The sequence below is a fragment of the Pieris rapae genome, chromosome 11 (genome assembly GCF_905147795.1).
Source record: "Pieris rapae chromosome 11, ilPieRapa1.1, whole genome shotgun sequence".
In the NCBI taxonomy this organism is placed as follows: Eukaryota; Metazoa; Arthropoda; class Insecta; order Lepidoptera; family Pieridae; genus Pieris; species Pieris rapae.
In genome coordinates this window covers 6,924,543-6,937,248 of record NC_059519.1, presented here as the reverse complement: position 1 = coordinate 6,937,248, position 12,706 = coordinate 6,924,543, and the positions used below count along the sequence as shown (strand labels likewise).

Below are 12,706 nucleotides of genomic sequence, written 5' to 3'. Positions count from 1 at the left end.
TAGTTATAGTGGCATTAACTTATTTTATTAATCCTGTAACAAATAGATATTGCTTATACGAGTTGGTACACCTGAGCAAGTGACTTGTATGTAATTATTAGTGAATGATATTTCTATGAAGTAAAAATATTAAAAAGACCGATTCAAGATAGGTGTATAAAATTTATTTATCTTGTCCTAATATTCCCCTACCTGTCAGTCTTTACACAGTCCACATATTCTTCCATACATTCTTCAATATCTTCCTCCAGCTCTGTCTTATTAATTTTAGCTTCAGGACCAAAATCGAACTCGGGGGGCATAGGGCGTGCAGTCATATCTCCTAGGTCGTCATATTCTTGACATTGGGTTATCGGGAATAAAACTCCAATAATTAATAAAAAAAATCGGTCAGGACAAAGATTCATAATTGAATTATAGTTGACTGTACTCTCATACAAAGTTATGAGCAATAAAAATTTAATTAATTGGAAATTAGTGCGTAGTTTATCGTCTAGTCATTCCCTTAAAGTTCAGTAATTAATACTGAACTGAAAATTTATAGCTTTTTATAAGAAATAAAGTATACCTACTACATTATATATATACTAATATCGGGCACTAAGGTTCCAACAGCGAGAGTACCACCAATCCAATCGTTTTTATACAAGTTTAATCTCAATATCAGTACAGCCAATACAATCTTAGATGGTGATGAACAAATCTCATTTCTGAGATCGGTATCGCTATCGGAAGTTTCAGAATGACAGTTCAGATTATGAATAATTTGCTTGGAAGATGCTTCACCGTGCCTTGATAAGAAAATTTGGACAACAACGCCATTTCATATTTCTAGTTTAGGATAACGTTTTATGTGATTTAAAGTAACTTGATCCTTTTATAGATATAATTAAACTTTATGTCAATTTACGCGTCAAGAATGTCACTGAAAAGGGATAGGGCAAAAGGCATTGCTAAGATGTAAATGAATGTTGTTAAGTTTAATGTTATCAATTATGTCCCTAGCTAAGTTTAAATACCGTTTTAAAGCTTATTATTCTACCAGTATGTTCATCATGTTAGTACGATAAGCTTTAGAGGGCTTCCGTTTTGCAGCTTAATCTCAAAGTCCTACGTCCCGAGGCTCGCGTTCTATTATCATATTTGTGTTGTTTGTAACATATAAATATTAATAAAGCTAGCCTCTAGAGCAATATAATTCTTTACTTTTAGTTTAGTAATTCTCACACACAAAAGTACGTCGCTTTTATACAAAGGTCAGTTTAAAATTCAGAATTAATATGTTAATGTGAGACTATTTTTACTACTTAGAGATGCAAAAGACTTTTGATATGCAAAAGTTAATTTAATTATTTTTAATAAGACGATATACCTAGTTAAATATATATAATATAAAGGCGAAGTTATTCACATGACATGAACTTGAATACTTGTGGCCATAATGAGATATTAATATTTGCAGAATAACAATAAATTTTTAGTTGAATTAAATGATTTTTCTAACCATAAACTATAGGTTAACTGTCCTTTCGTTAGTTTAATGTTTGTTGTGTCCAAAATGTTAATTCTTGAGTAGCCTCTTACCAATGTTATGTCTGCCAATATGTTCAAAGTTGAAGTTATTTGTGCACGTACAATCGCTGATCACTGACATAAAACTATTTTTCTAACGTGACATTTCTCAAAACGTATGTTACTTAATTTTTTCTCTTATTTAGTCAGCTTACCTGCGGCTTTTCATGGTCAAAATGTCAAAGTTTATTCTGCTTTACAGTTCTCGTACAAGCTTCTTAACTTTTATGCGGGTTTTGAAATAAAAGCAAAGAATAAGTTTGGATAAAGTTTAATGTGGTTAAATTTTTACTTATCTAGGTAGTAATGAGACTAATGTGCAATTTACGTTTTGGGCTCATAAAAACGTGAATTGCTTAACAAGACAATAATATTTACAGAACTATATACAATAGTAATTACAAATAATATAATTACACTTAGACTTATAGTAAACTATACAAACAAAAGCTATAATGAAAGTTTGTTGTCATTCCTTTTATGTTGTACATAAAAACTTAACAGACGTTCCTAAATTTGATAAACGTTTTAGCTTTAATAGAAGTCACTTTAAATTGACTAAGTTCATATGCTTTGCATTTCAATACTTTCATGCTACTTAAAACATGACTTTAGTCAGAAAATTTGAGAGCACTGAGATGTTTTTGTATTTGCCGTAACTGTATGTTCGATCTGCGCCAATGCTGTCAGTTCTGTATCCATTTTCTTATTCTTTGCTCTTAGCCTGTCTGTAGTCTGTCCTTTTTTTCGACCACAGCAGAGAATCTCTTCAAATTCTTTTCTGAAATTATCATTCAACCAACCATAGAGTAACGGATTAGATACTGCACTGGACATTCCGAACATGTGGCAGACAGCATAAGTTATTGTTAAGGTTTTCTCGTCTAGAATGGCGTCTTGACTAAAATCCGCTACGAGGTTAAAAACATTCAAAGGCAGCCAACTTATTACGTAAGTCACAGCAATTGCTATGAGTATCGCTGGTGTTTTTCGAGTCGTTCTTCGTCTTCCACGGAGTCGTCTGTGTATTTGAACATGTGCGACAACAACTACAAGCACAGGTAGTACGTATTGGAAGATGAGACTAAAGAAAGAGTAGATTGCTCTTCCATTAGCGATTGGCCAGTCTTCTATGCAGAAGCTGAGAATGTCCATACCAATGAGGCCGACTTTATGTGTCTTTAGACTTCTGAAGATATAGAGAGGCGAGGCAAGTGCGAAAGCTGTCACCCAGATGAAGAACATGGTTATTAGAGCACCCATAGTCTGAAGTCCTTGTCGCGTTGGATATACAATGAGCTGTAAAAAAACGTATGTTATTATTGCAATATGACTTATGAGAGTTATGCCCGAGTTACACGAGGCAAGTATTTCAAGCTAGTATAGCGAGCTAGTACTGTCCTGGCATGCTGACATGGCTTGGAACATGCTAGTTCTGTTTATATAATGCCCGAGTTACACGAGGCTAGTTTTTCAAGCTAGTACTGCATTTTACACTGTTTATATAACAGGAGACCGAAGAGCTGGCAGCTACCTCGGAAAAGAATTAGTCTAGGTATTCAAAGGGGAAACGCTGCCAGTATCTTCGGAACCCTGCCTAAAGGGACTCCTTTTAATAATATATTTAAATTATTGAATTTTAAGGCTAGTTATTAGGTATATTAGTTTTAGGTAGTGGCAGAACTTTGACTTTATTTAGCAGTAGTAACAATAAGCAAATTATAAGAATGTTATATGGTTAATCGGAGACGGTTGTAGTTTTTTTATAAAATTATTAAAACATTACTTCCACAGTTGGTTGATATTTTTTCAGCCGAGTCATTGTTATCAGAGGGTTATATTGCACTTGTAGTGTTTTACAGCTACTGCGTTATCGGTTTATTGAGTGGTCTTATCAATAGAAAGTTCGGTTCATTACACGACCAAAGCATTAGCGATAAAATATATCCTTACAGAATTAATAGTCGGTGACAAAGTACCGCGATATAATTGACACTAAAAGTAAATTAAATTAATATCTAGACGTAATTTGTTTAACTCTTTCTAATAACTTGAGACGAACCGATTGGGAAATGGAAAAAAATATTTATATATATTTATTTTTTCTCATTGATTATTGTTATTTTGTGTGTTTTTGTTTGTAACAAATCATGTGTCTGTGTCTTTGTCTAATTTATAAATCAATAAAAGTTTGTATTGAGCAGTGTTGGCCTAGTGGATTTAGCGTGCGGCTCTCATACCTGCACTGCATTGCACCAATGGACTTTCTTTCTGTATGTGCATTTAACATTTGCTTGAACGGTGAAGGAAAACATCGTGAATAAACCGACAAGTCTTAGACCCAAAAAGTCGACGACGTGTGTCAGGCACTGGAGGCTGATCACCTACTTGCCTCTTAGATTTAAAAATGATCATGAAACAGATTCAGAAATCTGAGGCCAAGACCTAAAGAAGTTGTAGCGCCATTGATTTATTTATTAAAAGTTTGTATTGGCGGTGTTGTCTTTATCGTTTCCATCCATGAGGTCATAGTTTTGAGCTTTCTGTGCACCAATGATGTCCGCTGAATATAAAATACAGAATGTCTACATGCCTATTAAAATAAAACAAATGAATTAAATGAATTAAAATTAATTGCTTTGTAAAGAATTGTAACACTACTTTATATTTATATGAAAGCATTGAATGAAGATGTCCTAGTGTACTAAACAGTCTAAAATTATATGTAAATCATAAATTTCAACTTAGATGATTTCAACAGCTACGGACCTAATGATGTCACTAGTAGTCTATAAAATAGGATAAGTAATCTTTCAAAGTAATAAGATTTGATCTAACCGTTAAATAAACGTTTAGTTTATGCAGAGCAGGATTGAACGTTTAACTTTATTGAATAAATCGTAAATTCTACTTTCGCCCACTGCTTCTTCTTAATGAAATTGTTTGAAACCTGAAATTCTAAATAGAAAACGGGCATTAGATTGTGAAATACCTGTAGTCATACAGACCTTGCATAATATATATTGTTTTTTAAAGAATTAACATATTAGAGAATTTGTACGTAATTTTAAATTAAGTAAAAGTACTTAATAAAGAGAGGTTTGAGTTCTGTATTGTATATTAGTTTTTATGATTATATTTTTTAGGTCAGGATTATCTAGATTGAAAGACTATCATATAAATGTACAAGAAACTAATTTCAACAGTAAGACCCACTCACATCCTTTGTCTTCTTTTCTTTTTTTTTCATGTTTTGTGTTATTTAACTGACCCGTAAGAAGGCCATTATAGGTAAAAAATAATATATAAAAGTTAATTGCAAAACGAATTGGTAACTCATTGGTTATCGAAATAATCGTCTTTACTATAGTTTTTGAATAATTTTTATGAATAAGTTCTTAGTTATACGATAATGTTCAAGGAATGTTCGTTGAGTTTATTAAAGAAGATTATAATATGTTAAGAATTATATTTTTTGTTTAAATGAAAGAGCTTTTTATGTAGTTTTAGTAAAAGCAGATATTTTGATTATAACAATTCTAGTTTTAAGTTGAACGGCTGATTTTTAATATTGGCCGTGTATAAAGCCCTGTTTCTTGCAAGGCCGTTTGGTAGAGCTTTATAAGAGTTAAGTTTAAGAAATAGTGATTACGTCTACAATAAAAAAAGTAATTTATATATTCCACAATAAAACAAACTGTTAATTAATAACTTGTTTCTTTCATTTATCTAGTAAATTAATTAATAAAAACTGTTTATTCGTCACGGTGGCCTTCCATGGTCCACCCACCTTATATGTAAATAATGTATTATTAAAAGAATGTCATAAGCCTCTGTGTCTGTAATGTTACATTTGCTATGCATATACATTGTCTATGCTTGAAATCGAAATGCAGTTTCGAACATTCCTACAAATAATTTATACGTTTAAGTTATATTATTTTTGAGAGCTTAGCTTACTTTTGCTGACATTGGGAGGGGGGTAAATTGCAGTTAATCTGCTTACGTAATACTCATGAACGTTCTTTAATACATAGTTTAGATACCCCACGGAACATTTTCTAAGAGAAACATTTAAGTTATGGCCGAAAAATGATTATACACTCAACTCGTTACACTAAGTACTAATATTTGAAACCCTAGTCTTAATATAGAAACCTACTATCGTGAAACTGAATAACCTATTTAGATCAATAGATCGAGTAGTTTATTTGAGTTAAACAGTTTACAGGATTAAACCTGCTGACGTCATCCCTATGTAAATGAAAAGGGATCTGGGTACAATAAAGTTGTTTAGGAAATTGTGAATCATGTGTATTTTCGACTAAAGCTTTTCTTCGAATCGAGGTTATCATCATAACCCAAATAATATTATTTGAAGCAATCACAAAAAACACGTTGGCAATTCTTACTATTTGTTTAGAATATCATAATACTTTCTCGGCACCAGTTTTACTTCTCAAATACTTTTATTAATTATTAAGTACTAAATAGCTTTTTTCAAACGTATTGTTTTAACAGTATATAATGTTAATAAACAAATTTATTCCGGAAATATCTCAATCAAGGAATACATAATTTGGATAAATTGTGTGTTTTTTTTTTAAAGAACAGGGGGCAAAAGGGCAGGAGGCTCACCTGATGTTAAGTGATACCGCCGCCCATGGACACTCTTAATGCCGGAGGGCTCGCGAGTGCGTGCCGGCCTTTTAAGAATTGGTACGCTCTTTTCTTGAAGGACCCTAAGTCGAATTAAAGAAAAAGGAAAATATTTTTTTTTAATATTTCCAGTCTATTTAAAGACAATAACACAACAGACACAAAAATGAAACTTGTTGTAATAATTGAAAACTTACATGAAAGGGTATCTTATAACAATGACGACAATACGAAATTTTCCTACAATGAGGTTAAAATTATAAAAAGACAACAACCACATTTTCTTCGATTTTTAAAATTCAGGTCATCATTAAAACAACAAGTACGAGTAGTAGCAATTAATGTTGAGATGAGGGTGCGATTACACAGCGTTCTTCATTTTATATGAAGTACGGTCGAAAAAATATTTTGATGTATATTTTTAAAGCGAAGCATACTTTATTCTCTCGAAGCTAAACCACGACTTGTAAATTTGAAGAATTAAGAAATCAGTATTCAGTGATATGAAACACAATATTCTATTCATTTTAAGGTGCGATACTGCATCCAGATACGCAAGCAATTATATTATAGACTATATTATAAGGCATAGTTTTGTATTTAAAAAATATCTTCTCAATAAATAATTTACCACTCTTCTCATGTTTTTCAATTCTCTTACGCATTTATAACATACCTTACTGTAACCACTGTACGTACAAGTGTTTTCTAGATGAATTTCTATATTAATTTTATTATATTCGGTCATACATAACTTAATTTAGCCATCATAATATAACCATATTTGGTACTAGTAGTGAACACTAGTACTAAGGTACATTGTCGGAGCTATGTAAACTAGGGAGCTATGAAGGCAATTGATTCTATCCATAGATCTCTCAAAACAAAGGAAACATGTCTGATACAAAAACATGACTTTTTAAGTTGCGTTTGCTTCTACTTCTTTGTATGATAAAAAAAGTCTAGACTATATAGGTTTCACTTTACTGTAACGTTTTAAAACAAAGAATAAAATAGTTCAAATCGAATGATGACTTGCTTATTCTACAATACTCTGCTAACACCAAAATAAACAAGAACAAGACTTTGTCAGCTTTAGAATTAGAGTGTTATTATTTTTAAAATAGAACTGCCTCACCTGATACCTGTCCAAAGCAATCGCCGTAATCGATATTGTCGATACAAATATTGATATTGCTTGAATCGCGCCGCACGCTTTGCATAGACCTGGCCAGTCTGGTAAAGGCCAATGCTTCGTCAGCAGCTCCATAAGTGTAAGGGGAGTACCGACACAGCATACAAGGGTGTCAGATACTGCTAGGTTTACTATGAACATGTTGCGAGCGGTACGCATCGCCGGCTTCCTGACCACCTTTAACAACACAACTTTGAATTAACATACATGTTTTTTAAACTTATAAAAGTATTCAAGATATAAAAAATCATGTAACATGGATATACTCTCGTTAACTTGACTGAGACTTTACATAACAACTGCTAACTTAGTTCAATAGCAATTGTGACAATAAGTAAATAATTAGTGAGTATTGGTGCACCTCAACAAAGAAAATTGTTAGGTAATCTGACGACAAAAATTCGAGATCGCTATTAACATTTAGTCTGTTTGCACTTATTTTAAAGCCTATTAAATTTAACCATACTCTTTGTTTACAGGCTTTCCTTGGATATTTAATATATCTGGCAAGTCAGTTTTTGTTAAGTACATAGACAATTTATTTATTGGAAACTAAAACAAAAAAAAACTGTTTTAAATATGGCTTCTGGGCCGTGCCTTCTTTTTTCAGCAAAATAAATCAAAGTCGTCTTATATAACACGCCACTGCGTAATATTTCTTCACACTATCGCTATTTTAGTCGGAAGTACTTAAAAATAATCTAACACGTTTGCAACCTATCGTCTGATATTTTTATAAGTTGCTCGAAACTTCGTCCGCAAAGAATTTAGACATTTTTCATGTCAGTTTCTAACTTATGAAAACATTATAATTAATTATTTTTTAATACTTTAAAATTCCATTCCTTTAAATTTTTGAATAAGCCTTATTGACAGGCTGGCTGTAAATCTAGCATAACGCAAAGAATTTCCTGACATCCGATCCTTTCCTCTGAATCTTTCATTAGCGATACAGACGACAGTATATAATAAGTAAGATTTAGTAGTGACATTAGTGCTACATATATTGATATAACTACATAGAACTTGCATACTAAAACGTGGTAATCAGGATGTCTGTCGCTGTTGGCGGTTATAGTGTAAATTTCGATTAGCCGACTAGATTTGATGCGCCGAGCTAAACTTTTAATCTATTTGCTTGTAAACGAAAATATTTGTTCAGAAACTTTTCACATAAGTTTAATAAATACAGACTATAATATAAAGAGACTATTCCATTATTTTAAATGTACAGATTCTAAGCTGGTTTATCACGTAGATGTCATTTAAACAATGGATAAGATAAAGTAGTTTCTACTTTTATCAGATTTTGTATTTCCTAGATTAAAATCAGCTATTGCGCAAGTCAAAGATAACGTAAACAATGATCTTCAATTATTGAAAGCCAAATATATTACTAGTAGATTTGTTTCTTATTATGTATATTCATTGAATATAGTTAATTAAATAAATTTTAATTAGTTTTTCCAAGGCTGAGTAAAATGTAAATGCATCAAAACACCATTATTTATTAATGCCATTAATTTGTCACTTATTCTTCATTGTATATAATTGATTTACACCAATCTACGTAAGTCTTTTTGATAAAAAAAACAAAATGTACGATTTCTCTTGCAACGACAACACCTACATTTCTTTAATAATATATACTCACAGATAGAACAACAAGTGCATTCCCAACAGCTCCGATAACTACCAGGATACCATAAAATGTAAGAAGTAAAGATCTAGTCGGGTCATCGACCTTTCTGTTCTGTGAAAATTTGTCTAGAAGAGTGTTAGGGTCTTCAACGCCCAGCGATGCCTGGATTAACCATTTTGCTGATGCATTTAGGGTGAAATTCATGCTGTTGTCCACGGCCTGTAACAAAGAAACATAAATTACGCATATTTAAATATTTATTTCCATAGACTTAATGTGTTAATAGTACTTTTCTTCTTGATCCCAAAAAGTGTAAAATAAATTACTTTGGCGTTGTTTAGAGATGTGGGGTCACTCTGCATCTTCTACCGCATTTAACATGGAGAGTATTCAGAGGAGTTGTTCGGATTAATACCTGCAGCTGAGTTTCATCATCGGACGTCGAGGCAGAATACGAAATTCCACCCGTATCACCTCGACGTCCGCCGTTCCACAACTGAGCGTTTTTCAAGGCAGTTTTTGCGCGCACCACCTCTATGTGGAGCCAGCTGCCCACTGAAGTATTTCCGAACCAATTCGACTTAGGGTCTTTCAAGAAAAGAGCGTACCAATTCTTAAAAGGCCGGCAATGCACTCTCTCCTCTGGCATTGACAGTGTACATAGGCGGCGGTATTACTAACATCTGGTGAGCCTCCTGCCCGTTTGCCCCGTTTTATAAAAAAAATGACGCTACAGCCTTTTTAGATCTGGGCCTCATATTTTAGTATCTGTTTCATGATGTCAATCTAATATATGTTTGATTAATCTTATTGCTATTGCCACTGCTTAAGCAAAACTCGCATTTTAATCTTTTGCTATAACTTCCCGGACTTCACACACATTACTTTGTTGAATCAATCAAAAAATGCATTGTTTTAAAATAGAACAGAAAATATACAAACGTAAAAATTCAATCGGGCCCAAAATATTTACGTTTCAATCTCCGTTTTGCGTAAAACCTCGAACTGTAGACGTTTTTACGTTTATACTCGATGTTTACGAGTACACGAATTGACATTTTTAAAGCCAGAATCTAAATTCGTTCTTGAAATGTCCAGCTTTCATTTAAAATTACTATATCGCCCTCGATTCTACGAAATAATAATCTGTTTTTTTGCAAAATATATGCGTGTTTATTCTTCGCATAAACACAAATAATTTTAAACTTATATTTATAAGTCGGGAAAGATTCTATATCTGTGGTATTTGACTTTGATATTTCCAATATATACCAAAAAGATTCTTAATTCAAAAATATTCGCGAAAGTGAGACATGGTGTTCCGCAAAATGAGAGAACATAATATTATATCCGTTTTCGTCTTTGCCCGTGGAACACTAAGCCCGTACATTTGAGTTCAGTTTTAATTTAAGTTTGTTTATAAATAACATTTAGAGTGTAGAACAACGGAACATATACCAACAGATATGAGAGGTTTAATCAATCAATTAATATTACATTATCGTTAGTCAAAAGTCAAAATTTATTTATTCATATAGTAACATAATGTACACTTATGAACGTCAAAAAAAAGAAATATTAAATGAATTTAATTTTACATTTACTGCCAGTTGTTGCCAAGGGCGTAGAACGAAAGAGAAGAACTGGCAATAAACTCTCCGCCACTCTTTTTAATTGCCAAGTTTTTTACACAATGTTTGTAAGGAGCTACAACCACTACACCATGTTCCATATGACAAATTGAGTACAAACTATATTAGGTTAATTTTTGGTAACGGGTGAAAATACCTGCATAGTGGATCTTGACTTTCAACAACCTGATTACCATATTCTGAGTACACTTGTAACTTTCTCAATTTTAACTTTGCATGTCAAGCAATTTGGCGAATCGCTTGGATATTTTATTTTGTGTGAGGTATTACAGGAAGAGGTCGTTTTTATTTCTGAAAATGTATCTTATTAATCTTATTATATTCAGAGATATAAGGTTTCTTTGAAAACGAGATATTTTAAATATTTTTTTTAATTTAACTCTAAGAGCAAAACTTAATTGATTTAGATAATAATAATACAATTACAGCCCTTGCCAAACTTTAAATTACAATAAATTCATTTCTTCGATATTTTTTTAAATATAGGTAAATAAGTGATGAGCTTTTTGTTTCTGTTACACACTATGTATCTTAATTATGGCTTTGACATATGTCCAAGAAATGTCACGTCATGTCTTAAATTTTGTCTTTGATACGCGACATAATTTAATTTGTGTTTGGTATAAATACAATATTTCTTATTGAATACCAAACAAGTCTAACCCAAATAAAAAAACCCAAAATAAGCAGTCATCGTAGCCCATGGACACCAATCTTTATAGGCGCGTTGCCGGCCTTTTATGGTGGAGAACACTCTCACTTTGAACAGTTGGAGGTAGCATCTTTCAGGAAAGTTCACCGGGAGTCCATTCCACAGTTCACTAGTTCGCAAAAGTAAGTGTCTTGTAAAATGTCCGAGCATACTGATACTATGTGAAGTATAAAGGAGAGCGCCTTGAAATTGAAGAGACACGACAAAAGGATCGTTTTTGGCGGACAACGAACAAACCTGAGTATATGTATAAAGAAACCAATAGATTTCCAGTTCTGTCAAATGTCAGTTTATTGTTATATACAGCAAGATAAAACAAAACAGACAATAATCAAAATAAAAAACGTACATTTGCATTTAGTACAAATAAATGTTGGAATTATTTTAATCAAAACATTTGTTTTTATTTCTTCTTTTCTATACGTCTAAATTAAGGGCCAAATATACTATACGGACGATTAACATGTTGAAATATAGCTTACGTCTTGTTCCAATAAAACGACAACCTGTTATTGTTATTAGCTGAAAACTTTTATGTTGAAAACATGGCAACAAAGTTGATATAACTTAATTGGCAATTTAATTTTGGAATTAGAATTTTTTGTTGCTGAATTTTAACTGAAACAAATTTCGTTAATAATTTAAAAGACTGCAATGAAAAGGACCGGAAAATCTGGGGCAAACATACTTTGTCGTTTTTGTAAGTGGCAATTATTTTTGGCCAAGTTTAGACGAATTTATTACACGACGACAAACTATAGCGAGTTATCAATGAGTCGATACCCCTTTATGTAGATTCATCATTAATTATTTATTCAGTATAAATTATTCACAGTCTGAGTAAAAAATATTTTATTTAATTAACCCATGTTCTTTGTGCCGGTGTAAATACTTAAAACATTAATATCATGTTGGATGAAAACCGGTGAGAAGGGGACCACTTGGAGATCAGCAGGAATTACTTTATTCTAAATCATAAGTCATATTAAGCCGCTCCATTAAGAGACATAACTTCGTCTTGACACTTGTCCAAATAAGTGAGAATTAACTTTAAAAGGAATTTTAGTAAAATAAAAACGAATAAAAAAGGTTTTATGTGAACGTGTCATCATTTTGGGCTCATGAGAAACAAAATTGTTTAATTTATTTATTTAAGCAAATTCTTTAAAATTTCTATTTTAAAATATTGTATTTTATGCTCTTAATAAAATAAATCCACCGTTTCTTGAAAGGAAATGAGACAAATGAGTACATCAATTGTGAAGTTCTCATTT

General features: G+C 32.1%; 1 protein-coding gene across 1 annotated transcript in view; it reads right to left on the bottom strand.

Moving 5' to 3' along the window:
• Window positions 1-1,827: 1,827 nt before the first annotated feature.
• The window catches only part of LOC110994074 (neuropeptide F receptor), a 28,713-nt gene continuing 17,834 nt past the window's right edge, over window positions 1,828-12,706 (bottom strand). The window contains exons 2-4 of the mRNA XM_045630147.1: window positions 9,081-9,287; window positions 7,370-7,603; window positions 1,828-2,871 (exon numbers count right to left, since the gene is read on the bottom strand). Of these exons, the coding sequence (XP_045486103.1) occupies window positions 2,188-2,871; window positions 7,370-7,603; window positions 9,081-9,287 (1,125 nt within the window). The 3' untranslated portion in view covers window positions 1,828-2,187. The remainder of the gene's footprint in view (window positions 2,872-7,369; window positions 7,604-9,080; window positions 9,288-12,706) is intronic.